Genomic DNA, 26,554 nt, shown 5'->3' with positions numbered 1-26,554 from the left:
TTTCTTCCTGCCTCGAGTGGGTGTTCCCTGGTTCTGAATGGACCCCTTGTGAGCATGGCACACCGGGAAGTGTGGGTTGCCAAAGGAAAGCGTCCTTGGGAGTGGGGCTGTCAGAATGGTATTTGTCCAGACTCATCAACTTAAATACTTATTGAAAATAGAGGCTTCCCTGGTTGGTTTTTTTTTTTTTAAATTACTGGCAAGAGCTGAGAAATAAAATGATAAAGTAAAAATAGATGCCAAGACTTAGGGAGAAGGATTGACTGTGAAAACTCTTTGAGTGGCTATAACTGTGTTTAACTGCTCTTTTGTGGAGATTTTTCTTCTGAATATATGTTCATGCTTGAATGTGCCTGGCATGTGCGCAGTCACCTGCAGAGGCCAGAAGAGGACATCGGATTTTCTGAAACTGGAGTTATAAGGCAGTTGTACTCTTAACCACTGAGCCATCTCTCCAGTCCCAAAGATTAATTTTTAGGGGAGAATAGTTAACATCAGATAAAGTACTTCATAGCTCAGATCAGAAGGGTACTGGCTGGCCTGGAATGTGGTCCCGTGGTCCAGGCCTTTGAGAGAGGAACCGAGTATAGTTCTGACATTGACATATCTGGATGTGGGGTGAGTGATTCTCCCTTGCAGTTCTGGCTGTTTTACTTGGCATGATGTCTGACCTTCTAGCCTCAAGCTAGACCTGTGTTCTCTCTCTGAATGTAGCTCTGCTTTGTGACTGCCACACTTACCGTTTGCAGAAGGCCACAGGATAGAAAACAAAGGGTTATGACTGCTTCATTTGGGAGTGCTTCAGAGGGTTTCCTGTGGCTCCTTGCAGCCAACCTTCTAGGTAACCTTGCAGGTTGGCCTAGCCAGGGGAGAGAGCTGAAGGTTAAGGGCCAGTGACAAGGTCTGAGGGAAGGTTTTAGGAACTTTACCTGAACAGGTGGTATAGGTTTTAATAGGGACCATGGAAAGAGGGCACCTAGCATATCTGTAAGTGAATTCAGGAAAAGGCCCAGGGCTTGATGAGTACAGAGGTACTTGTTGGAAGATGCTATCACAGATGCAAAGGACCCACCAGAAGGCTTGTAATATGAGGGAATTGATTTTGCAGGCCACTGGCAGCAGTACAAGTGCTTGTTCATGGAGTCTCATTCCCTGCACTTCCTGCGTAGATGTGTCTTGCAGGCCTGAATGGCAGCACTTACAGTTTTTTGGTTCAGAAGCTCATTAAAATTAGTTCAGTTGTAGTTTTGTCCTTTTGGCTATATTTACTGCCTTGTTGAAACTGTGAATGAAATCTTTTTTGATGAAGAATAAGTAATGGAAACTCCTACTCAATTGCTCTTCCTCCATGCCTTGAAGGGCACTGGTTTAGAGCAGAGCCTTTGGTTGTATTTTCTGGCATATAATGCATATGGGTACTTCTGCTACAGCCTCCTGCCAATCCTGCCACAAACTTTCCATCTTCCGAGTTCTGTTCTGTGTAAGAAGGCCTAAGTACAGAATACGGAATCAGTGCCTTAGAGCTGAACTCACCAGTCATCTCACCTTTTAGGCTAAAGGGGATTGGGTTGGTGGTTGTTGTTTTTGTTTTTTAGACAGGGTTTCTTGTGTATCCCTGGCTGTCCTTAAAATTCATTTTGTAGACCAGGCTGACCTTGTTTCTAGTGCTGCCATTGAAGGCATGTACCACCATACTTGGCTGAGGATCAGAATTTTAAATCTGGCATTTAAAGTCTCTGGTAGAAGATGTCTTGTGTACAAATCTGAGGTTTGAACTGGAGTCTCCTCCAAACATTCAGGTTCCTGGCTTTTGATGGGAAGGAGACCTAGGGTGCCCAGAGGCATGACATTAACTCCTTTGCCATAGGGCCTATGTTAAGCTGTGGCCTTAAACTAAAAATAATCCCTGAGCTAGTGTTGAAAATTTCTTCCTGTTGTCTATTGTGTCTCTGGACTTAGAGCAGGACCAGGGGGCTGAAAACACTTTCAGTCAGAGCAGAGAATGCCTCTCCCTCAACTGCCCCCCCCCCCAGGTCTGTCTCTGTCTCTGTCTCTGTCTCTCTCTCTCTCTTTTCATGGTTTTAAGGCATTTATTGTAGAAGGGCAGAGAGAGGGAAAAGAGTAGAGAAGTAGAAGCCGGCCACGTGGTGGTGGGGAGGGGGAGCAGAGGGCAAGAGAGTAAGAGAGTGCGTGACCTTTCTTGAATCAGGGGCAGGAGTTTGTATTTCACAAAGGTGAGAAGAGAAGAGCTGAATATGGACCTGGACTAGAAGCAAGTTTGCATTTCTCTCTTGTCAGCCAATAGAAATTCCTTGTGTATGTCACTGAGGGAGAGGACTCGCACACTGAAAGAAATCTGAACGATTCTTTTGGGGATAATCAAGAATTGGGCTCCTTAAGACTCTTCTGTGTCAAGGGCACTAGCGGACTGTGCACGCTTCCTTCTCACCGCCTCTCCTTTAGAGATGGAGGGGACTTCGTTCCTTTCCTTTCCTTTCCTTTCCTTTCCTTTCCTTTCCTTTCCTTTCCTTTCCTTTCCTTTCCTTTCCTTTCCTTTCCTTTCCCTTTTTTTGGGGGACTTGGTTTTATGTATCTCATCTTAAGTCAAACTCACCGTGTATTTACCACATCCACTTTATTTAGTCCTAGAGATTGAGCCCAGCCAAGGTTGGTGCCGTCTAGACAGGCAACTGAGTTCATCCCTGAGACAGACGCCTGTGGTCGACATTGTTCTAGAATAGTTTTAGTCGCCCTACTCTGAGGACCACAGTTGTTGGGGTTTGAGAAGTGGGATTCATTTAGACAGACATTACAACTAATTATTTTATAAGAAATGTGTACCTTATTGATCTTTATGCATTAAGTGATGATTGTAAAACAAGTCATTCGGGGTATAGACCTTCCTTCTCCCCAGACGTATGTGCGCTTGCGTTTGTGTGCGGCAAGGTACTAAGCTGGGCCTATGACTTGAGCAGTGTGTGTCTGCCAAGAGTAATAGAGGGACTGGAAAGGGTGTTTCAGGCTGGAAGTAATAGAGGGACTGGAAAGGGTGTTTCAGGCTGGAATAAAGTAAGCTGGCAAGTAGGGTGTATTACTCATAGAAAAGTCCACAAGAATCTTTGTTTTTTTTTTTAAAGATTTATTTATTTGTTTATTATATGTAAGTACACTGTAGCTGTCTTCAGACACTCCAGAAGAGGGCGCCAGATCTCATTACGGATGGTTGTGAGCCACCATGTGGTTGCTGGGATTTGAACTCTGGACCTTCGGAAGAGCAGTCGGGTGCTCTTACCCACTGAGCCATCTCACCAGCCCGAATCTTTGTTTTTTAATTTACATGTTTTCACTGGTCGTGTTTGTTTCTTTGTTTGTTTTTACCTGTATATGTGTGTGTGTGTATATATATATATATATATTTAGATTGATTTATTGATTTATTTATTATATGTAAGTATACTGTAGTTGTCTTCAGACACCCCAGAAGAGGGCATCAGATCTAATAACGGGTGGTTGTGATTCACTGTGTGGTTGCTGGGATTTGAACTCAGTATCTTCGGAAGAGCAGTCAGTGCTTTTAACCGCTGAGCCATCTTTCCAGCCCACTGGTTTTATTTTTTAAGATTTACTTTTTTATATATGTACCAGTGTGTTTGCCTGCATGAGTCTATGTGCCCATGTGTGCAGTTGCTAGAGTAGGCCAGCAGAGGTTAGGAGCTAGCTCCAGAAGCTGCAGCTACAGCTACCCAGGATGGGTGCTAGGAACAAAATCCCAGTCCTCTGGAGGAGCAGTCTGCCCTCTTAACTGCTGAGCCATCTCTCTAGCTTTGGTTGTTTGTATTTAGAGACAGGGTCTCAAACTGTACCCCAGACTGGCCTTCAACTCATCCCTCCTTAGATCTGCCTCTTGAGTTCTGGGATTACCCGTGAGCATGATGCCCAGTCAAAGTCCATATGTTCTTAAGGACCATGGCATCCTAGTGTGTGTTAGTGTGTCCCAGTGCTGTGTGGCATGTGACAGGGCACTACTGCTTTCCTCAGGAGGTGATGAGTTGGATTTCCCAGCAGGAATTCTAAATCATTCCTCCAGCTTATCACATACCTCAGGTTAGACCTTGGTTTATTATGGTGATCATTTTAGGCTAGGCCATGATGATAACATTTATAACTCACACTTATGTTTCTTCTAGGTGTCTGCAGCAGGGAAGGAGGCCTTGCCGTCTTGGCTACACTGGGACCCACATAGTCATGTTTTGGAAGGCCTTCCTCTCGACACTGATAAGGGTGTGCATTACATCTCAGTGAGTGCTGCACGCCTGGGAGCCAATGGAAGCCACGTCCCCCAGACTTCCAGTGTGTTCTCCATCGAGGTCTACCCTGAAGACCACAGTGAGCCACAGTCTGTACGGGCAGCCTCATCAGACCCTGGTGAGGTAGTGCCATCTGCCTGTGCTGCGGATGAGCCAGTGACTGTCCTTACAGTGATTCTGGATGCTGACCTCACCAAGATGACCCCAAAGCAAAGGATCGATCTGTTGAACAGAATGCAGAGCTTCTCAGAAGTAGAACTTCACAACATGAAGTTGGTGCCTGTAGTGAATAATAGACTATTTGACATGTCTGCCTTCATGGCTGGCCCAGGAAATGCAAAGAAAGTGGTAGAGAATGGGGCTCTCCTGTCCTGGAAACTAGGCTGCGCCTTGAACCAGAATAGCGTCCCTGACATCCGTGGTGTAGAAACCCCTGCTAGGGAGGGTGCTATGTCTGCCCAACTTGGTTATCCTGTGGTGGGTTGGCACATTGCCAATAAGAAGCCCACTCTCCCCAAACGACTCCGGAGGCAGATCCATGCCACACCCACACCTGTTACTGCCATTGGACCCCCAACCACGGCCATTCAGGAGCCACCATCGCGGATAGTGCCTACGCCTACATCTCCAGCCATTGCACCTCCAACAGAGACCATGGCTCCTCCTGTCAGGGATCCTGTTCCAGGGAAGCCCACGGTCACCATTCGGACGCGAGGTGCCATTATTCAGACCCCAACTCTGGGCCCTATCCAGCCTACTCGGGTGTCAGAAGCTGGTACCACGGTTCCTGGCCAGATTCGCCCAACACTGACAATTCCTGGCTATGTAGAGCCCACAGCCGTTATTACTCCTCCAACAACTACCACAAAGAAGCCACGAGTGTCCACGCCAAAGCCAGCAACGCCTTCAACTGATTCGTCAACTACCACAACTCGGAGGCCAACCAAAAAACCACGGACACCCCGACCAGTGCCCCGAGTCACCACCAAAGCACCCATCACCAGGTTGGAGACAGCTTCCCCACCCACTCGAATCCGTACTACCACCAGTGGAGTGCCCCGTGGGGGAGAGCCTAACCAGCGGCCAGAGCTCAAGAATCACATTGACAGGGTAGATGCCTGGGTGGGAACCTATTTTGAGGTAAAGATTCCATCAGACACCTTCTATGACAATGAGGATACCACTACCGACAAGCTCAAGCTGACCCTGAAGCTTCGAGAGCAGCAGTTAGTAGGTGAGAAATCGTGGGTTCAGTTTAACAGCAACAGCCAGCTCATGTATGGCCTGCCTGACAGCAGCCATGTGGGAAAACATGAGTATTTCATGCACGCCACAGACAAAGGGGGCCTCTCCGCTGTGGATGCCTTTGAGATCCATGTTCACAAGCGCCCACAAGGGGACAAGGCTCCTGCACGGTTCAAGGCCAGGCTTGCAGGGGATCCAGCACCGGTGGTGAATGACATTCACAAGAAAATTGCTTTGGTAAAGAAGCTAGCTTTTGCTTTTGGGGATCGAAACTGCAGCTCCATCACCCTTCAGAACATCACTCGGGGCTCTATCGTGGTGGAATGGACCAACAACACTCTGCCCCTGGAGCCCTGCCCCAAGGAGCAGATCATAGGGCTGAGCCGCAGGATTGCTGATGAAAATGGGAAGCCTCGTCCTGCCTTCTCCAATGCTCTGGAGCCTGACTTTAAGGCTCTGAGTATTGCTGTGACGGGCTCTGGCAGTTGTCGGCACCTCCAGTTTATCCCTGTGGCACCACCCTCTCCTGGAAGCTCAGCCGCACCAGCCACAGAGGTTCCAGACAGGGACCCCGAGAAGAGCAGTGAGGACGATGTTTACCTGCACACCGTTATCCCAGCCGTGGTGGTCGCGGCCATCCTACTCATCGCTGGAATCATCGCTATGATCTGCTATCGCAAGAAGAGGAAGGGCAAGCTGACCCTTGAGGACCAGGCCACCTTTATTAAGAAGGGGGTGCCTATCATCTTTGCGGATGAGCTGGATGACTCTAAGCCCCCGCCCTCTTCCAGCATGCCGCTCATCTTGCAGGAAGAGAAGGCTCCCCTCCCACCTCCTGAGTACCCCAACCAGAGTGTGCCCGAGACCACTCCTCTGAACCAGGACACTGTGGGAGAGTACACACCCCTGCGGGATGAGGATCCTAACGCACCTCCCTATCAGCCACCCCCACCCTTCACAGCTCCCATGGAGGGCAAGGGCTCCCGTCCCAAGAACATGACCCCATACCGATCACCCCCTCCATATGTTCCCCCTTAACCCACAAGCGCCTGGGTGGAGGCAGGGGTAGGGCAGGGGCCTGGAGACAACTTGGTGTTGTCTGTAGAGACCGGTGGCCCACAGACCATTGCCCACTGGTCCCCAACACCTGACCTAGCACACACTGACACACAGGGCCTGGACAAGCCCGCCCTCTCTGGTCCTCCCAAACCCCAAAGCTGCTGGAGAGACTTTGGGGGACTTTTTTATTTTTATTTTTTGCCTAACAGCTTTTTGTTTGTTCATAGAAAAGTCTTCGCTGCGTTTTTTGATGGCTCTGAAGCACTGTTTGAGTAGAGGTAGAAGGAGGGAGCGAGGAACCGTGAATGAACTCGCAGGCAGTGCTGGGCGGCCCCAGCTCTCTGCATTTTGCCTTTAACACTAACTGTACTGTTTTTTCTATTCACGTGTGTCTAGCTGCAGGATGTAACATGGAAAACAGTAGCTAAAGATTACATTCAAAGGACTTTCAGAAATTAAGGTTAAGTTTTTACATTTAATCTGCTGTTTACCTAAACTTGTACGTATAATTTTTGGGTGGGTATGGGGAATTGCTTTGCTAAAAATAAGATCCCAGGGTGTTTCAAACTTAGAGAAGACCAAGGGACAGTATTTTTTATCAAAGGAATCCTATTTTTTCACACTATGTCAACTTGGTTGCTCTGATATCCCAGAGCCTGACTGAGGGCCTCCTGGTCCTGGCTCAGGTGCCAGGGCCCTGGTGCTGGGTTCGCTCTCCCGCTGTTGCCAGGGGCTGGAAGCTGGAGGGGCCTCTTGGGCCATGGACATCCTGACCTCTACCCCATGCACGCTAGTGGCCTACCACCAAGGGGGTCTTCATTTCTGTGGGAAAGGGACTCCAAAAGGTATTGGTGGCTGTGGCCTCCAACCTAGGTGCTCCAAGGTGGGCCAGCTGCTCGTAGGGGCACCTGGGAAGGTCGAAGGACTCCACCTCATCAACCTTTCTTTTCCCTTCTCTGTGGGTTTGGTTTGGTTTGGTTCTGTTCTTTTCCTTCCCTCTTAAAAGGAATATCACGGTCTTTGAAACACTCAGTGGGGGACATTTTGGTGAAGATGCAATATTTTTATGTCATGTGATGCTCTTTCCTCACTTGACCTTGGCCACTTTGTCCCAACAGTCCACAGCCCTACCCCATATACCCTGCCCCCTCTTCTCTGGCGCTCCAGTCCTGGGCCGTGGGCCTGTGGCTGGGGAAGAGTGCCAGCAATAGTTCATAGTAAAAGTCTGTGGGCTCTCAAAGCTAATTTTTTACTAAAGTTTTTATACAGCCTCAAATTGTTTTATTAAAAAAAAAAGATTAAAAAATGGTGATGCTTAGCAGCAGTTTGTACAAGCTCCTAGTGTCGACTCCATGGGACTGATGGCTTTGCTCATTTGGACCCTCCCCCCTTCTTTTCCTAATGGGTTAAATTCTGGATTACATAGAGGCTTCCTTTGCCTTTTTTAGCAGAACATCGTCCATCTGACTGCATCTCTGTCCCATGACTCAGGGGCACCCACTCTGCTTTGATTCTCCTCCTTTGGAAGAAACCATTTTGAGCATGCCTTTTCTTGATGTCTGAGTTATTTCGGGTACCTTTTAGGGAGGAAAGCCTTTTGCAATAATGTATCCCTTCCCTGATGGAGGGTGGGTGGGTGGACCCAGGCTCCCTTTGCACACGGAGCAGTACCTTCTAAGCCATATCGACTGTTTAGCAGAGGGTGTGCTGTCTCAGGAAGGAAAGGCCAGTAGTTCAGAAGCGATGCTTCCAAATGGTGGTTCCTTCTGCTTTCTCCACAAGGCCTACCCTTCCTGCTCAGCCCCCAGGAGGGTTCTTTGTAGTGAGCACTCCCCATGCGGGAGTCTGCCTATGAGTGCTTCATGGATGGCTGGTGACTGGGCCTTGTGCTCCCAAGCTCTGGTCCAAGCTGGAGTTTCCCTGATGTCCCAGAGTCAAGAGCAGGGATCTGATCCGATGAAATTATTTCTGGTGACCTCATCAAAAATAAATAAATAAATAAATAAATAAACAAACAAATCCCAGTATTCCAGGTGAGGGCTTTGGAAAGCCCTCTAGATAACTCTTGTTGCTCTTAGCAACCCCACCATTGGGCATTGCCATGTAGAGAGGAGGCAGGCCCAAAGTGGCCTGTTGTCATAGCAACTGGAGGCAGTGGGGCAGTGAACAGAATAACAACAGCAACAATGCCTTTGCAGGCAGCCCCCTCCCTGAGCCCTGAGCTGGCCATGGCCATCAGACTCTGAGACAGAGAGCCAATCTCACATTCAAGTGTTCACCAACCACTGACGTGTTTTTATTTCCTTCTATATGATTTTAAGATGTGTTTTCTGCATTCTGTATAGAAACATATCAAACTAAATAAAAGCAGTGTCTTTATTACAATGGCATTGCCTCTGACTGTCTATTTACCTGGGCTCTTCTGGTTCCTGGGTGTGAATGGTGGGAGAGTATCAATCATGGTAGAGAAGGGCAGCTCAGGGAACCTCTGCAGAAGCTGTCGTTTCTGTGCCGCCGGGAACTCTGCCAATATGCAAGCTTCTTGTAGTGCTCCTCCTGCCTTTGCATCAATCAAGACTAACTTCAGTCCTCAGTTTCCTCATTTGCCAAGGTAGGGTATAACTGGGAGTCTAGTGGATGGGGTGGAGCGTGATGGGAGATGTGCCTCAGAAGAGGCAGCCTCTCTGAAGGCTGGGGTGGAGCTATGCTGATGGAAACTCCACTGTGGCTTTTATCCAAAAATACCTATGGGCTTGGGATTGGCTGGTAACCTTAGCGAGCCGTTTCTAGCCAGGGTGCTTTGTGCTTGAGCTTCCAGATTTTGGGTGGCCAGCCGTAAGGTGGTGCCTGTCAGGATGTAGACGCGCCCGGGTAGAATGAGCGTACTCCAGATCTAGGAAAGGACAGGTGTTCTCCTGGGACAATGCTCATACAGGAAGTAGAGGTGCAGCAGTTGTTGCCAGAGGGCCAGTGGTTACAGAAAACACGGTGCCTCTTCTGGTTTGTCTCTGCTTCTACCAGCTCACCATGAGTCTTTGCACCCCACTTTTCCTGATGGTCCAAAAGTGTTTGCAGTTAGGATATAAATGTGTAGCACCTTGAAAATGCCAAGGCAAAACCAGCCTAGGCACAAAGGCAGGCATGGAGGGTCACACCAATAACCCAAGTTCTTGGGAAGTGGAGCTAAGAGGCTCAGGAGTTCAAGGACAGAGTAGGCTACTTAGTAAGTTTCACCTGGGACTCATGAGACCTTGTCCAAAGATACCCCATCAGGAAAGACTCCTGACAAGTGTTCAAAGGCACAAGGCACACGCCTCACCGAGCCTTCTAAGCATTGCAGCAGGAACCCCGTAGATGACCCCACAATTGCTCTCGGTTAAGCTGACCCCCAGAAAGCTCAGCTTAAGGTGAAACTGAGGATGATCGCGAAGCTACAGGGTGCATGGGGATCCAGCTGCTGCTCCCTGTCTTCTCTGCAGGAGATGAGTCTGCTGTTGAGCCTGGTAGATGGCCTGCTCCCCAGCCCTCAGGCCAAGTTCCTCTGATCTTGTCTTGGTGGAAGTGAGTCTGCCTATGAACAGAAGGTGATAGGAGGGCAGGGTGCAGGCAGAAGGGTACTAAGAGGAACCTGTTTTTCTACTTGATTTGACTCAGGGTTACTTCCTGGGATCCCTCCAGCACGGCTCTCCAGTCTGTTACTGAGGTTAGGACAGTGCTGTCTCCAAGGGGCTCCAAGATACCCCGTGAACTGGGGCATGGAGTTGAGATAATGGACTATAGTCAGTCGGCCCTCAAGAGAGGTGGAGAGAAAAGCGGAGGATCTGAATTCTTAGCAATCTTGTGTAGACACTTCCGTGAGAGCCAAGATCTCTGGATCAATCATGGGCGAGACAAGGCTGTTGGCTAGAGGACCTAGTGTGTTTATGAACTGTGACTCGCCTGGCTTCTAGAGGCTCCAGACTATTGCTAAGATGTAGTTTCTAGCTTCTTTCTCCATGCTCCTACCAAACGAGCCGCTAGGAGGAGCTCTTCCCTGGTTTTATTTTACAATACTCAAATACCGGTCCTTCAAAGCTAAGTTTTAGTTTCAGTATTGCTGTCTTAATCCATATCAGAGGCCGGGCGGTGGTGGCGCACGCCTTTAATCCCAGCACTCGGGAGGCAGAGGCAGGTGGATTTCTGAGTTCGAGGCCAGCCTGGTCTACAGAGTGAGTTCCAGGACAGCCAGGGCTACACAGAGAAACCCTGTTTCAAAAAAACAAAAAACAAAACCAAATCCCTATCAGTCTAGCACAGTAGCACACGCCTGTAATCCTGGCGTGTGTGAAGCAGAGGCATTAGGAGCAGGAGTTGAAGACAGCCTTGGCTACAGAGAAAAATCTGAGATCAGTCTTGGCTACACGAGACTGTCTTAAAACAAAAAGCCTGCAGTGGCACACACTATGTAATCCAGCATTCAGGAGCCAGAGGCATATGGACCTCTCTGAGTTTGAGGCCAGCTTTGTCTGCATGGTGAGTTCCACTCCAGCCAAGACTACTTAGCAGATCTTGTCTCAAAAAAGGGGAGATGGCGCCAGGCAGTGTGGTGCACACCTTTAATCCTAACACTTGGGAGGCAGAGGCAGGCAGATTTCTGAGTTCAAGGCCAGCCTGGTCTACAAAGTGAGTTCCAGGACAGCCAGGGCTATACAGAGAAACCCTGTCTCAAAACCACCCCCGCCCCCCCAAAGAGGAGATGGGAGTAGGAGAGATGAAATGCTCTCCAGTTCAGAGCACTTGCTATTTGTTAGTCCTGAGGACCCAAGTTCAGTTCTGAGGACCCAAGTTCAGTGGCTAACACCCACATCTGGTGTCTCAGTCTCCTGGATGCCCTCTTCTGCTCTGTATATGAGGGTGTGTATGTGTGTGATTGTGTGATCACTAGGAAAGCAGGTGATTGCTAGCTGGCCAAGGACATACATTTAACATAGACACACTTACACATAAATAAAAACAGATCTTTAAAAATGAAAGGGAAAATGAAAGGGAAAAGATATCAGGTGTGGTAGCACATGCTGTTAGCCCCAGCATTTTGGGAGGAAGGTGGATCTCTTTGAGTTCCAGGTCAGCCAGGATTACACAGTGAGGTCCTATCTTGAAAATAAGAAAAAAAAGAAAGAAAAGTGGTTTATTTTACTCACTTTCTATAAATTACTGTCTTTGATGCACGATGGCTAAGGCAGAGAAGTTGGCCACATTTTTCCAAACTAGCGTAAGGCAGGTTCCATTCCTAGGAGTGACCCCAACACTATTATTTTGTTTGTATTGTAGAAGACCAAGGTGTTTTTTTTTTCCAATTTTTTATTAGGTATTTTCTTCATTTACATTTCAAATGCTATCCTGAAAGTCCCCCATACTCCCACCCCCACCCCCACCCCCCGCTCCCCTACCCACCCACTCCCACTTCTTGGCCCTGGTGTTTCCCTGTACTGGGGCATATAAAGTTTGCAAGATCAAGGGGCCTCTCTTCCCAATAAAGACCAAGATTTTAAATAAACCTAATGAGGGATGGATTTACCACTTCTTTATGAGGACTCTAGAAGATGCAGAGGAGACAGTAGTTTAAAGGAGGGGTGCCCATCTGCTGGGAATTCCAGTGGTAGGAGCAACAGTTGACACCTAAGCATCGAGACTTGCTTCCTACTTTGCTGAAGATGACTCGAATTTCGTCTGAGACCACGTCTCTTGGGGGTTCTGTGAAGCCCAGGCCTCTAGGCAGGTTCAGGACCAGGGCAAGGATTAGGTCTCAATCTGATAGTGGCTCCACAAGCACGCCAAGGAAGCCCCAGGAAGGACTGGGTCAGCTCCGATGTAGCCCCAAAGGAGAACAATGTCTCCCGACTACCAGGAGATAGCGCTATAGGACTAAGAGGCCAGCGGTGGGCGGGGCTTGAAGAGGTGGGTTGTGGGTGGGAACAAGAATGCCGCAGGCATCAGAAAGTCCGGCTGTGGGCTGGAATGACTTAGGGAGGGAGGGGCTAAATTGCGTCAGCATAGCTGGGAGGGGAGGGGCCACCCGGATGTGGGCAGGACTGAAGCAGAGAGGCGGGCGGAGCGGTCCTCTAGTGGCGCTCAGGCTTCACTACCCTGCCGGGTTCTGAGAGTGTGTCTGGTAATCCCAGGCTGTCATTCACATACTACATTCTCCCTCATAAAAGGAAGCCTGCAGGGGAATGGGTGACGTTGAGGCCCTGGCTTTGCGCTGGCTTCTGCTCTGGGGTTTGAATTCTGCCTGCAAAGTTTGAATTCTGGTGTATTATATAGTCCTTGGGATTCTAACTACTCGTCCTAGCAAGGTGGCTTAGTGTAAGGGCAGTTGCCTGAATTCGATCCCGTGATCCATATGTTGGAAAGAGAACTCTTGAAAGTTGGTTTCTGATTCAGATTACTAAACACATAAACGTGGGTTGAGGAGACCCTCATCCTTTGCCAGCACAGAGTTCTCTCTTACTTTAAGACCTGTGTTCCCTGAAGTCTAACTTCCACAATTTGGGTTTGTTGGATTTATAGTCTCTCCTTCTTCGATCCTGAGAGCATCCGAGGCAGGGGATAGCCTGATAGGGTACTTTGGGATTTGGGAGCATCTAGACTAGCAGTTAGGCACATCTGGTTGTTGGAGTCGTTTTAGTCTGTACTCCTGGGCAAAGAACATGACCCGAGAAACGAATGGGGATGGAGAACTGGTGGCTCATTCTCTTGTGGACCTGGGGCCTGAGTGCCCTGAAACGCCAGAGAATGCCTTTCCTCAGACGGTCCAGCTCCCGGCACACACTGGGAAAGCAGATGATCGCTAGCTGGCCAAGAATGCTGTTGTTCTCTGTCTACAGGGTAGCTCAGTCTCAGGATATAGAGACAGATAAGTTTGGAGCCTACCACAATGGGGACAAGCTGAGGATAATAAGTCAGCCTTCCTTCACGGTGACTTGAACTGTGAAGTGCTCCAGGATCACTTCCCACTTCCCTTAGATACTAAGGGGACCTACGGTTAACAGCCTAAGGTTGAGAACCCACATGGGAGGTTGATCCTTTGGGGTCGAATGACCTTTTCACAGAGGTCGCCTAAGACATTAGAAATCACAGATATCTGCTTTACACTTGCAACAGCAGCAAAATGACAGTTATGAAGTAGCAGAGAAAATAACTTTATAGTTGGGGGTCACCACAACATGAACTGTATCAAAGGGTCTCAACTATGGGGAGGTTGAGAACCACTGTAAGTCTTAGAACGTCTTCTAAAAAAGGTCTTGGGAAAGAGAGGTGGAGCAAAGAGCTGGTCCAGTTAGTGTCAGAGGTGGGTGGACCTCTGAGGGATGTCTCTGAGAGGAAACTAGCTTTGTTTCAGATGCACTCATCCTCAGGGAGCCCAGGGTTGAGATGGGCAGGAACTGGCCATGGGGATTCTGAAGTGGATGTAGACCTGCTGGATGCAGGAGCTCATGTCCTGTAGCATGTGTATGTGTGTGAGTGTGTGTGTGAGAGGGTGTGTATGTGTGTGAGTGTGTGTGTATGAGTGTGTATGTGTGAGGGTATGTATGTGTGTGAATGTGTGTGAGTGTGTGTGTATATGTGAGGGTGTGTATGTGTGTGAGGGTGTGTATGTGAGTGAATGTGTGTGTGTGAGGGTGTGTATGTGAGTGAATGTGTGTGTGTGAGGGTGTGTATGTGAGTGAATATGTGTGTGTGAATGTTAAGTGTGTGTATGTGTATATGTGTGTGAATGTGTGTGTGTATGTGTGTGAGTGTGAATGTGAGTGTGCGTATGTGTGTGAGTGTAAGTGTGTATGTGTATTGAGTGTGTGTGTGTGTCTTAGGGTTTTACTGCTGTGAACAAACACCATGACCAAGGCAACTCTTTTTTTTTTTTTTTTAAAGATTTATTTATTATTATATGTAAGTACACTGTAGCTGTCTTCAGACACTCCAGAAGAGAGAGTCAGATCTCGTTACGGATGGTTGTGAGCCACCATGTGGGTGCTGGGATTTGAACTCTGGACATTCAGAAGAACAGTTGGGTGTTCTTACCCACTGAGCCATCTCACCAGCCCCCAAGGCAACTCTTATAAGAACAGCATTTAACTGGGTCTGGCTTACAGGTTCAGAGGTTCAGTTCATTATCATTGAGGCCGGAACATGGCAGGTAGGCATGGTGATGGAGAAGCTGAGATTTCTACATCTTGTTCCGAAGGCAGCCAGGAAAAGACTGGCTCCCATGTGGTTAGGAGTAGAGTCTCTCTCATTGCCCATCCCCACAGTGACACACTTCCTTCAACAAGGCCACACCTCCTAATAGTGCCACTCCTTGGGCCAAGCATATTCAAACCACCACAATGTGTTTATATGAGTGTGTGTATATGTGTGTGTGTGTGTGAGTGAGAGTGTGTGTGTGTGAGTGTATATGTGTGTGTGAGTGTATATGTGTGTGTGTGTGAGTGTATATATGTGTGTGTGAGTGTATGTGTGTGTGTGAGTGTATATGTGTGTGTGAGTGTATATGTGTGTGTGTGAGTGTATATGTGTGTGAGTGAGTGTATATGTGTGTGTGTGTGTGTGTGTGTGTGTGAGTGTATATGTGTGTGAGTGTATGTGAGAGTGTGTGTGTGTGTTGGGATGAGATGAGAATAGTTGGTTTTCCTGTGTCTAGGGTATGCTTAGAGTGAGGACAGCGGTGCAGCTCAGTTTGTAGTGTTTGCCCAACAAGCAAAAGCCTGGGCTCCATCCCTAGCACCACACCTTGTGCCTTGGAAGACCGACAATCCCAGCACTGCAGAGGTGAATACAGGAAAAGTTCAAGGTTTCCCTTCTCTACAGTGGTACATATATTCAATCCCAGAATTTAGGAGGCAAAGACAGGTGACTTTGCCTGTGACTTTGAGGCCAGCCTGGTCTACATAGCAAGTTCCAGGACACCCAGGGCTACATACTGAGACCTTGTTTCAAAACAAACAAACAAACAAACAAACAAACAAACAAACAATTAAGACTAAAGGGAATGTAGTGCAAATGAGAGCTTGAAGAAGTGCTGACTGTGAGTCCCTGGACCTTGCCTCTGTGATAATTATTCCCCACAACCCTGCTGTGGGTCCTGAGGCCGCACACTCCTGGAACTCCAGCCTCCTCAGAGAGATTCAGGCTCAGGAAAGACTAGGATTCTTAGAGCAGCCTTGGGAATGGGCAGGGGTGAGCCTGTATGGAATTAGCATTAATAAAGATGGGGAAGGCAATTCAATTGCTCACGGCCTTTCTGCTTACAGCAGATGGAGCCCGTCCTTTGCCCAGCGTTACTTGGCATTCTTAGTCTGCACTGTCAGCTCTTTGCCTTCCCGGAAAGCTGGTGTTCACACCAGGCCTCCCAGCTGGAGGGGTTAGCAATACAGAAATAGTAACGGTAACCCAGATGTTGCTGCCCAACTGATACCTGCTCCCACCCAGCCCAGGTCCTGGGGCAGCCAGGGCAGTGTCTCCTCAGACAACCTCGATGTCCAACGGTAGTGTCAGCCCTCACTGTCTGGTGATAACCATGCTTAAACTCACTACGGCAGGTCAGGACACTGAGAGGCAGGAAGCAAGTGCATTGGGTTCGGGGTCTGGTTTGAGCAGCAGACTGGCAAACGTCAGACTTGGATATCACATACTAGTTTCAACAGTCTTGACTCTCTGTTGTATCTCTAGAACCTAACTCAAAACATCAGTCAAGTTTAACTGACTGAAACCACCCATCTTGGCAGACACTAGGGCATCTTTGCCATGAAGGTCTTATAATCTTTCGTCTTGCCCTGGGGTTTGGTTTTGCTCTCAATGACTTCAATCCTTTGCCTCATTCTCCCCTTCCATCCTGGAAGGACAGAAGCTTTTCTGACAGTTCTGGAGAGCTTCCTAAGAAGTCAGTAAAGATGACAGGGCAACCCAACCACCCTGATTGGGACGCAGATGGAACTCAGTGAAGGAAATGGCTTTATCCTACAGTCGGAGGTCCCATGTAGCAAAGGGTTAGTCCCAGCAATGTCCTTGGGTTTGTATTAGGAAAGAATAGAGGTGAACAGGGAGGGACCCTCTTGATGGACTTCACTGAATGCGGGCAGAACAGTATGGTTGAGAGGCTGTTTCTTTCCCCTACAATGAGACATGTCTGACCCATCTCAGAGGATGCCGTGAGAATGTGACTTCTCACTGGGGCCTGCTCTCCCCCATCCGGGGAACGAAGGTGGGTGAAGGGCAGTACATAGAGATTCTGGGGAGGAGAACTCTAACTGGAGCTTCAGGCTGGGAGTTTCCTGTAGTTTATCAGTAACAATTTGTATGTCCGTCTTTCTCTTACAAACACAGCTCCTGAAGGACGTCTCCCGTGGGCCTCTCTGGCCTAGCACTGAGGTGTAGAAGAACAGGCATTGGAAGAGAACGAACGTGGTGTACATCAGGGAGATAGGCGGATCCAGCGCGGAGACCCGCAGGGGGCGGGGCGCAGAGGGGCCAGCAGAGCAGCATGTTTTGACTGGGCCGCTTACAACTTGCAGAAACCAAGGCTTCATTATTTTTTCTTGTCACAACAAGCCTTCGAACGTGTGTAACTCTACTAGCGATGGGGCTTAATTAGCTGTCTTGGGAGCGATATGCAGGGGCGGTGGGGTTACGCTAGTGGCAAATATTTCTGATGATTTGTTTTTTTTTTTCAAACTGCCTCTTTATAATACAAGTAAAGATTTACACGCTGCAGCTGGAAAGGTTCTACACGGGCAAAGCATCCGGGGAATTCTATACTTTCCAGGCTTGGTCTTTTTCCTCTTTCAGGAACCGTGGCCATCTGAAGACTATAGTATGAAATTGAGTTTGTTTAGGCCAGCAGGGGGTGAGGGGAGTAGGGGCCGTGGACTTGGGCAGGACAGGATAAGGTCTCTTTGCAGACTCCTGCCTACCTGGGGAGTGCCTGATTCCCTGTCTATGGGTGGTGCCAGCCTGGAGGGCAATCTTCTCTAGACTTCCCTCTCTCCCTTTCAGTTCTATTTCTGTCTCTCCTACCCAGGGGAGTATTGGGGGCTGGAGTTGCATTTCACTGGGCAGTATGACAAACAGTGGGGATGGAGGCAGAAAGGGGGTTAAAGTCCTGGAGATAACCCTGAGTTCTCCCAGTCTCTCTGAAACAGCCCAAAGTGTCTATGGCATCCCAACATCCAAAAATGTCTTCAGCCATTCTTCCTTTTTTTATGCATATGTTTCTTCTTTTTCCATTTTAAATTATTTTTTTATATATTTCTTACATGTATGAGGGCTTGAATATATGTCTAGACATCACATTCATGCAGTGCCTGAGGAGGCCAGAAGAGGGCGTCAGATCCCCTAGGCTTGGAGTTAATCCTTCTTCTAATTTTATTTATGTTTATTTATTATTAGATATTTTCTTTATATACATTTCAAATGCTATCCCGAAAGTTCCCTATACCTCCCTCCGCCCTGCTCCCCTACCCACCCACTCCCCCTTCTTGGCCCTGGTGTTCCCCTCTACTGGGGCATATAAAGTTTGCAATACCAAGGGGCCTCTCTTCCCAATGATGGCCGACTAGGCCATCTTCTGCTACATATGCAGCTAGAGATACGAGCTCTGGGGGTACTGGTTAGTTCATATTGTTGTTCCACCTATAGGGTTGCAGACCCCGTCAGCTCCTTGGGTGCTTTCTCTAGCTTCTCCATTGGGGTCCCTATGTTCCATCTTATAGATGACTGTGAGCATCCACTTCTGTATTTGCCAGGCACTGGCATAGCCTCATACGAGACAGCTATAACAGGGTCCCTTCAGCAAAATCTTTCTGGCATTGTGCAATAGTGTCTGGGTTTGGTGGCTGATTATAGGATGGATCCCTGGGTGGGGTGGTCTCTGGATAGTCCATCCTTTCGTCTTAGCTCCAAACTTTGTCTCTGTTACTCCTTTCATGGGTATTTTGTTCCCTATTCTAAAGAGGAATGGAGTATCCACCCATTGGTCTTCCCTCTTTTTGATTTTCTTGTGTTTTGCAAATTGTATCTTGGGTGTTCTATGTTTCTGGGCTAAAATCCACTTATCAGTGACTGCATATCTAATGACTTCTTTTGTGATTGAGTTACCTCACTAAGGATGATATCCTCCAGGTACACCCATTTGTCCAAGAATTTCATAAATCTATGGTTTTAATTTCTGAGTAGTACTCCATTGTGTAAATGTACCACATTTTCTGTATCCATTCTTCTGTTGAGGGGCATCTGGGTTCTTTCCAGCTTCTGGCTATTATAAATAAGACTGCTATGAGCATAGTGGAGCAGGTGTTCTTATTACCAGTTGGAACTTCTTCTGGGTATATGCCCAGGAGAGGTATTGCTGGATCTTCCGGTAGTATTATGTCTAGTTTTCTGAGGAACCTCCAGACTGACTTCCAGAGTGGCTGTACCAGCTTGCAATCCCACCAGCAGTGGAGGAGTGTTCCTCTTTCTCCACATCCTCAACAGCATCTGCTGTCACCTGAATTCCTTCTTTTAATTTTTGAGACAAGGTTGTAGGTAGTCCTGGGGGTCCTGGAACTTGAAGAGATCCTTCAGACTCTGTCTTCTGAATGCTGAGTTTAAAGGCTTATTTTTGGTTTTGGTTTTGATTTTAGTTTTTGGTTTTGGAGATAGGGTTTCTCTGTGTCGCTCTAGAACTCTATGTATACCTCCTACGTAAAGAGTATCAGCCGGCCTCTGCCTCTCAAGTGCTGGGATTAAAGGATGTGCCACCACCACCCAGCTAAAGGCTCATTTTAAATAATTTTTCAATTAAAATTTTGACTTTTGTAAGTCTTCATTATCTGTATGGGCAGGCATGTGTTTGTGCTGGGATGTATGTGCATGAGTTTAGGCCCTAAAAGGTCGAGGCACTGGGTCTCCTGGAGCTGGAGCAAAGGTGCTTCTGAGTCAATTGACAAGGATGAGGGGCCCAAACTTGGTTCTCTGGAAGAGCAGTATGTACTTTTAACAGCTGAGTCATCTCTTCCGGCCCTCTTTTTCTATTGTGTGTGTTGTGCATATGTGTGTGTGTGTGTTCCTGTGGAGGCCTAAGGTTGATGTTAAGAATCGTCTTCAGTCACACCACCCCCCATCCCAGTGACAGAGGCAGGGTCTATCAGTCAAACCCAGAGCTTGACCGCTATGGTTAGTTTTGCTAGCCAGCGTGGTCTGGGGATCCTCTGTCTCCACCTCTCAGGCTGGAATTGCAGGCAGGCTATCGCTCCCACCCGGCATTTATGTGGCTGCCAGGGGTCTGAACTGAGGTCCTAGATCTTCGTAAGAGGCATTTCAACCTCTGAGCCATCTCCCAGTCAAGCCATCCTTTCCTCTCCTCACCTATCTCTTTTCTATTGCCAACTCCATTCTCCTCTTTTTTTGGCTGTAGCAGGAAGGGAATTTCACGTGCTCTGCTTCCTGTGTGTATATGTGCATGTGGAAGGGGGGTGGGGGCACTGCCCACACACTGATTCCTGTGCACATGTGGAAGGCTGAGGTTGACATTAGGTGGTGTTCTCTACCTTGTTTTTGTTTTTTGTTTTGAGACAAGATCTCTCACTGTACCTGGAATCGCTTGGCTATTTGGCCATAGAACCCCACGGGGTCTTAGTTATGGGAGTCCTGGTACACCACATGCCAGGTTTTTACACGCTGGAGATCCACGCTCAGATTCTCATGCCTGTGTGACCATGCCACCTTCTCAGCCCTGTCTCATTTTCTTGCCTGCAAAGTGTCTTCTTTACCCTGGTGTACTTTTTTTTTTTTTTTTTTTTTTTAATGTGCTGGGTGACCACAGGCCTGTGCACCTACCTGATCATGTGTGCTTGATGCCTGCGGGGGCCAGAAGACAGTGTCAGATCTCCTGGAAATGAAATTATAGGTAAATTTGAACAATCATGTGGGTGCTGGAAATTAAACTTGGATCACTCCGGAACAGTGGTTCTCAACCTTTCTAATGCTGAGACCCCTTAATGCCGTTCCTCATGCTGTGGTGACCGCTAACCATAAGATCATGTCACTGCTACTTCATAAGTATAATTTAGCTACCGTTATGAATCTCAGTGTAAATATTTTTGGAGATGACGGTTTCCCAGCAGGGTGCCGACCCACAGGTTGAGAAATGCTGCTCTGGAAGAACAGCCGGTGCTCGTGACTGCTGAACCATCTCTTCAGCAAAGTTGTTTTATCACTCAGGCAGGCTTTCAATTTTTCCTTCCCCTGCCCAACCTCCACCCGTAAGATCCAGGACCACGAGCATGAGCCATAACTCCTGCCTTTCCTCAACTCCTTAGCAAATGTCTCAGTGTACAGGCCGAAGAAGCAAACCCATGCATGTCCACCCACCTATTCCCTTTGGGTCTGATAAGAAGATACAGTCAGCTAGGGAGGCTTGGGGCCCTGGAAAACTCCTGTAGAGTCTTTGAGTCCATGCTGTCCCTGGAGGGACTGTAGCTCAACCTCCAGGGAAAAGCTACCAGATACACCACACAGTTGTTTTACAGTCAAAGTGAAGTCTCTTGAGTGAAGACAGTTCACTGGCACCCACTCCATGAGGAGACACTGAATGCAGTCTGTCTTCTCCCTGGTTCTTATCAGATCAGCAGCCTAACAATGATAATTTTGGAGCGAAGGTCAGCCAGTTCTACCAGCCCTCTTTGTCATGGTAGAACTTCTAGCAAGTGCAGGTAAGAGAATGCTGAGAGCGTTATGGAGAACCAAGAGCAGGGATCAGTCCCTAAGAGCAAGCCAGTGAGATACGATTGTTCCATCTGTTCCATCGAGAAGTCTAGCTGAATCAAGAGCCCTCGACCACCAGGGGTTAGTACTGCCCCATGGTCAGTAGCTGCCCTTGGGATGAGAGACGGGGGTGGAAGTGGACAGGAAAGATGTGCTCCAGGAAATGCCCCTCAGAGGGAAGGGAATTGTTTGACTTTGAGAGAGGAAGGACATTACTAACCTACACGTCCAGGTCCTCCTGGGTCCACGGTGCATGCCCTTTTTCACCATGGTAGCAAAGACCCTAGAGGTCTATTTGTAGCCAAGAAGCTACCCTGAGGAGAACAGCTCCCCAATCTTACTGGCTGGATAGGGCTAATTACTCCCCCAGGAACTAGGGACATGTTGACTTGAATCTGTGGAAAGCCACAACTTCTGTGATTTCTACAGAAACAAAACAAAACCAACCAACCAAACAAATGCTGTGCTTTCCCCCATCTAGCTGGCCCAACCCATGTGTTGTAGAAGACCATCCTCTGAACACAGTAGCCATCATCATCTTCAACAGAAACAGGTGTTACTGTTCACCAGAGCCCCTCAAGATCGTGCCTGTTGACATTCCTTCACAGTAGCAAGGGCCAGGACCCTCACCTGAGATCCCAGGCAATCCCTTTTGCGTCCCCTCGTCTGCTGTTTGCAATTCTGTTCTGTGTGTGGCCTGTGGTCTTGGGAGGTGTGTAAATGTATAAAGGGTGGAAGTTTATCTGTAGATGGGGACAAGGGAGACGCCATCTATGCGTTTGTGGGAAAGTTGTCATTCATGTTGGGTGTGACACCTTCCAGTGAGATGGGTGCTTTGGAGTAATGCATGCTCTGTAGGTGAGTCCAATAACCTCATTGGTTTGCCAACTTGGATCTTGGTGGAATTACTTTGTCGTTTTAGTGCCCTATCTGGAGTGAGTAGATGTTTTATCTCCCCAGGTAGAGGTCCCAAGATGTCCCCCACTAGCTGGTGTTTGTAAAGCTAAAACAGTCTAGTATGGGACAGTCTGACCAGCCATATTGCCTATGTGTCACCAATCCCCAAGAGAGCAAATGGCAGCATTATCTGTGTGTGCTGGACTCTCATTCTTTTTTTTTTTTTAAGATTTATTTATTTATTTATTTATTTATTTATTTATTTATTTATTATATGTAAGTACACTGTAGCTGTCTTCAGACACTCCAGAAGAGGGAGTCAGATCTTGTTACAGATGGTTGTGAGCCACCATGTGGTTGCTGGGATTTGTACTCTAGACCTTCGGAAGAGCAGTCGGGTGCTCTTACCCACTGAGCCATCTCACCAGCCCTGGACTCTCATTCTTGTGTGTCACCCCCCCCCCCCCCAGTGACTTCACCCTCAGACCCTCCTTATTACAGGCCCTGTTACTATCCTAACTTTGCACACGAGGAACTAGGGGCTTTGTGAGTCCAAGGTCCCCCTGGGAGTAGCCGGTCTGAGATACTGACCCACATGGTGCCTGTTCATAAATAGTCACCAGAAATGAAACAAAGGCTCTCTTCAGCACAGCAAGGGCACCACAGGGAAGGCTCTCCTCCCTCAGTTCCAGACAGGCTCAGGAGTTTAACCAGAAAACAACAGGAAGACGGGAGACTCTGAATTCCTTCTCATTTTTACCTGCCCCATTACAGAGTTTGGGGAAAAGCAGCTTTGGATGTTTGGTGGAAGGGCTGAAGTCCATTTCCTGTACAGACAGCGCTGGTCTGTCCATGTTCACCTGGACTACCCCAAGTCAGGTTGGAACTCTTTTGCTTTTGTTTTTCAAGGCAGGGTTTCTCTGTGTAGCCTTGGCTGTCATGGAACCCACTCTGTAGACCAGGCTGTCCTTGAACTCAGAGATCTACCTGCCTCTGCCTCCCAAGTGCTGGGATTAAAGACAAAGCCACCACTACCACAACATGAGAGGTTAGAACTTCTGATATTTAATACATTCTTCAGTATTAAGAGAATGAGATGGACTTCTGAAATGCATTCAAGTTACTTAAGCCCTCCTACATAGCCATGATTTAGAGCCACACATGGTTTAGAATATAGTCTGGGTTTTACAGACATTCTTTCTCAGGAGAACATCTGAGGCCTTTGTAAGGAGACAGGGGCTTTGCTGCCTGTCCCTACCAGGCCAGCCTCCCACTTAGACTACTCAAAAGAAGGTCCTTTCTAACAGTTCCCTTGGATAGAAAGTGACACTGGCCCCACGTAGTACCAGACACTACTATGTTGCTTTGGTTGTCTTGCCTTTCTCCCCTCCCTTCAAATGAGGAAGAGGAAGTTTACTAAGGTCTCAGGCTAATGAGGGAAATTTACAACCCTCTGAACAGTCTCCGAGGGCCACAGCAGAAGGCCACCAATAACTTCTCTTCTCTGGCCCCAATTTCACCTGACTCTGTACACTCTCTCTCCCTGGGGTGCTTCCCGAGACTCTGGGTCTATGGGACTCAGCCTCAGTATGAATCCCAGACGATTCTCACTACTATTTGGATGGTTTTCCCCACAGCAATATCCAGCCCCTGACGGTCTGGTCCCAACATCTCAATCACTTTACACCTCTGAACAGACTCCCATTCATTTGCATCCTGCAAGTCTCTCACCGAGCCTGTTCTATGCTTTACCCACCAGGCCAGCCTCCTGCTATATCTCACAATAGCTTGCCCCAGAACATGCTATATAGATAAGCCTGAAGTCTCACAGAGATCTGCCTGCCTCTGCTCCCACGTGTTCGGAAGAAAGGTGTGTACCACGATGTATGGTCCTTATGGATAGAAAGTGCCAGATTTCAGGCCGTGGACAGCGCTATGCCACCTTGTAGCATTTTTCCCTGCCTATTTTTTTAAAAATATTTTTTATTAGGTATTTTCCTCAATTACATTTCCAATGCTATCCCAAAAGTCCCCCATACCCTCCCCCCCACTCCCCTACCCACCCACTCCCACTTTTTGGCCCTGGCGTTCCCCTGTACTGGGGCATATAAAGTTTGCATGTCCAATGGGCCTCTCTTTCCAGTGATGGCCCATTAGGCCATCTTTTGGTACATATGCAGCTAGAGTCAAGAGCTCTGGGGTACTGGTTAGTTCATAATGTTGTTACATCTATAGGGTTGCAGATCCCTTTAGCTCCTTGGATACTTTCTCTAGCTCCTCCATTGGGGGCCCTGTGATCCATCCAATAGCTGACTGTGAGCATCCACTTATGTGTTTGCTAGGCCTCGGTTCCCTGCCTTTTCTTTTCGTCTATTTCTTTTTCCTTTCCCTCTCTCCCTCTCTTTCTTCTCTCTCCCTTTTAAAAAAATCATGCCATTTATTTATTTGTTTAAGGCAGCATTTCTCTGTGTAGTTTGGTTCTCCTGGAACTCTTTCTCAGAGCGGGATGACCTCGAACTCAGAGATCCGCCTGCTTCTGCCTCTCAAATCCTGGAATTAAAGGCGTGTGCCACCAAGTCCGGCTGCAATAAAAGTTCTTAACTGCTAATTCATCTTTCTAGACTATATTTTAACGGAAGACATTTTTATTTGTGTATGTGTATAGCTGACGGTATGGGAGAATGTGGAGAGCAGAAGACAACGGGTGGAAGTCGGTTCTTTCCTTTCACCATGTGGGCTCCTAACTCACAGCATCAAACTTGGAGCAAGCATCTTTACCTATTGATCCCTTTTGCTGGCCCCGTTTCTTTTTCTTTTAAAATGGTTTGGTGTAGGCTGGCCTCGAACTCACTACGTACCTGAGGATGACCTTGATTTTCCTGCCTCAATCTCCTATGGACTGGCATTACATACGTAGGCCACCACTCCCGGCTCTTAGTCGCTTCTAAGGTCTAGTGAACCTCCAAAGTGGTCCAGCAGAACGAAGCCACCCTTCATTCAACACCCGCCGGCCGCGTTGGCTGCGGAGGGCGCATGCGCGGGTTCCGAAGGCCTTTTCCCAGCGCCCCCGAGGCTGGTGCGTGGACACGAGTCTTCGCGGGCTGGCGTGAGCGCGCGCGGGGAGGGGGGGCGTGTGCAGGGCAGGGGCGCGCGCGACGCGCATGCGCAGCAGCAGGCGGCTGTGCGAGCCGAGCTGGGAGATGGCGGCAGCTGCGGTGGAGCGGAGAGTGTGAGCGCCGCCCGGGAGCCTCCGGCCCGGGCGCAGTGCGACCCCGACCCCGCCCGCCCGCCTGCCCACCATGGGCAACGAGGCCAGCCTGGAGGGCGGCGCGGGCGAAGGGCCGCTGCCGCCCGGAGGCTCTGGTCTGGGTCCGGGCCCCGGAGCAGGGAAGCCGCCTTCAGCACTAGCTGGCGGCGGACAGCTCCCTGTGGCTGGCGCTGCGCGAGCGGCGGGACCCCCGACCCCTGGTCTCGGTCCGGTCCCCGGCCCTGGCCCCGGCCCCGGCCCCGGCCCGGGCAGGTAAGAGCGCGCGTCTGGGCTCCTGGGGGGCAGGGAGCTGTGGTCCGAATCTGGGGCCGGGGCCTGGAATCCCACGATCTAGTGGACAGCAGGTTCGGGTCTCCCTGCACTGCGAATCCTGCCAGATTGGCGTGAGCTGGGTGGTCAAGGTGGGCAACCCTAGGTTCTCCAGCCGCCCCGCCTTGACAGGACAGGATGGTGAGTACAGGGTTAGTCAGGGCCTGCAGACCGTGACTTCGTCACAATCCCCCAATTCTCTTCCCCATAGCGCAGGGGCCCAACAGCTCAGGAGGGGCTTATGTAACCTTAGTCTGGTCCCTCTGCACAGGGGAGCAATGGGATGGAAGACATCCTCCCTGTCTGCCAGCGTCTGCATATGTCCATTGTGTTGGGTCGAGAAAGAGCACAATGGGAGTGGCTGTCAGGGAAGATAAGTGTCACTGCTAGGAATAGGGAAAGATGGGAATAGTTGAGCCATGAACTTGGTCCTTTGCTTTCCTCAAGCATTTCGTGCCTGTCACTGTCTCTGAGGAAAGGGAAATTGCCCACTGGATACTATCAGGCCCTATAATACTCGCAGTCATGTGCTTTCGTCAAGGGTTCGTGAACACTTTCAGGTGAGGCAGAAAACGCTATTGAATTACCTCCCACCAGATATGAACTCATGGCTTAATGATTTAGCTCAACACCTCCGGCCAGTGGGAAAGCCAGAATCCACATAGACTGGTTTAAACCGAATAGATCT

At 48.8% G+C, this 26,554-nt stretch overlaps 2 protein-coding genes across 9 annotated transcripts in view; both read left to right on the top strand.

Moving 5' to 3' along the window:
• Positions 1–8,996, top strand: part of Dag1 (dystroglycan 1) — a 68,817-nt gene extending 59,821 nt beyond the window's left edge. For all 7 annotated transcript variants that reach the window (XM_021171406.3, XM_029481415.2, XM_085828017.1 and 4 more), the window contains one exon: positions 4,188–8,996. In XM_021171406.3, the coding sequence (XP_021027065.1) occupies positions 4,188–6,590 (2,403 nt within the window). In that variant the 3' untranslated portion in view covers positions 6,591–8,996. The remainder of the gene's footprint in view (positions 1–4,187) is intronic.
• Positions 8,997–25,484: 16,488 nt separating this feature from the next.
• Bsn (bassoon presynaptic cytomatrix protein) overlaps positions 25,485–26,554 on the top strand; it is a 93,143-nt gene continuing 92,073 nt past the window's right edge. For both annotated transcript variants that reach the window (XM_085828016.1, XM_085828015.1), the window contains exon 1: positions 25,485–25,809. In XM_085828016.1, coding sequence (XP_085684142.1) covers positions 25,589–25,809 — 221 coding nt within the window. In that variant the 5' untranslated portion in view covers positions 25,485–25,588. The remainder of the gene's footprint in view (positions 25,810–26,554) is intronic.

Source organism: Mus caroli, unplaced genomic scaffold (assembly GCF_978045245.1).
Source record: "Mus caroli unplaced genomic scaffold, Mus_caroli_1 scaffold_11, whole genome shotgun sequence".
Lineage (NCBI taxonomy): Eukaryota > Metazoa > Chordata > Mammalia > Rodentia > Muridae > Mus > Mus caroli.
Note: the sequence above shows the minus strand (reverse complement) of the source record. Positions and strands in the feature narration are given on the sequence as shown.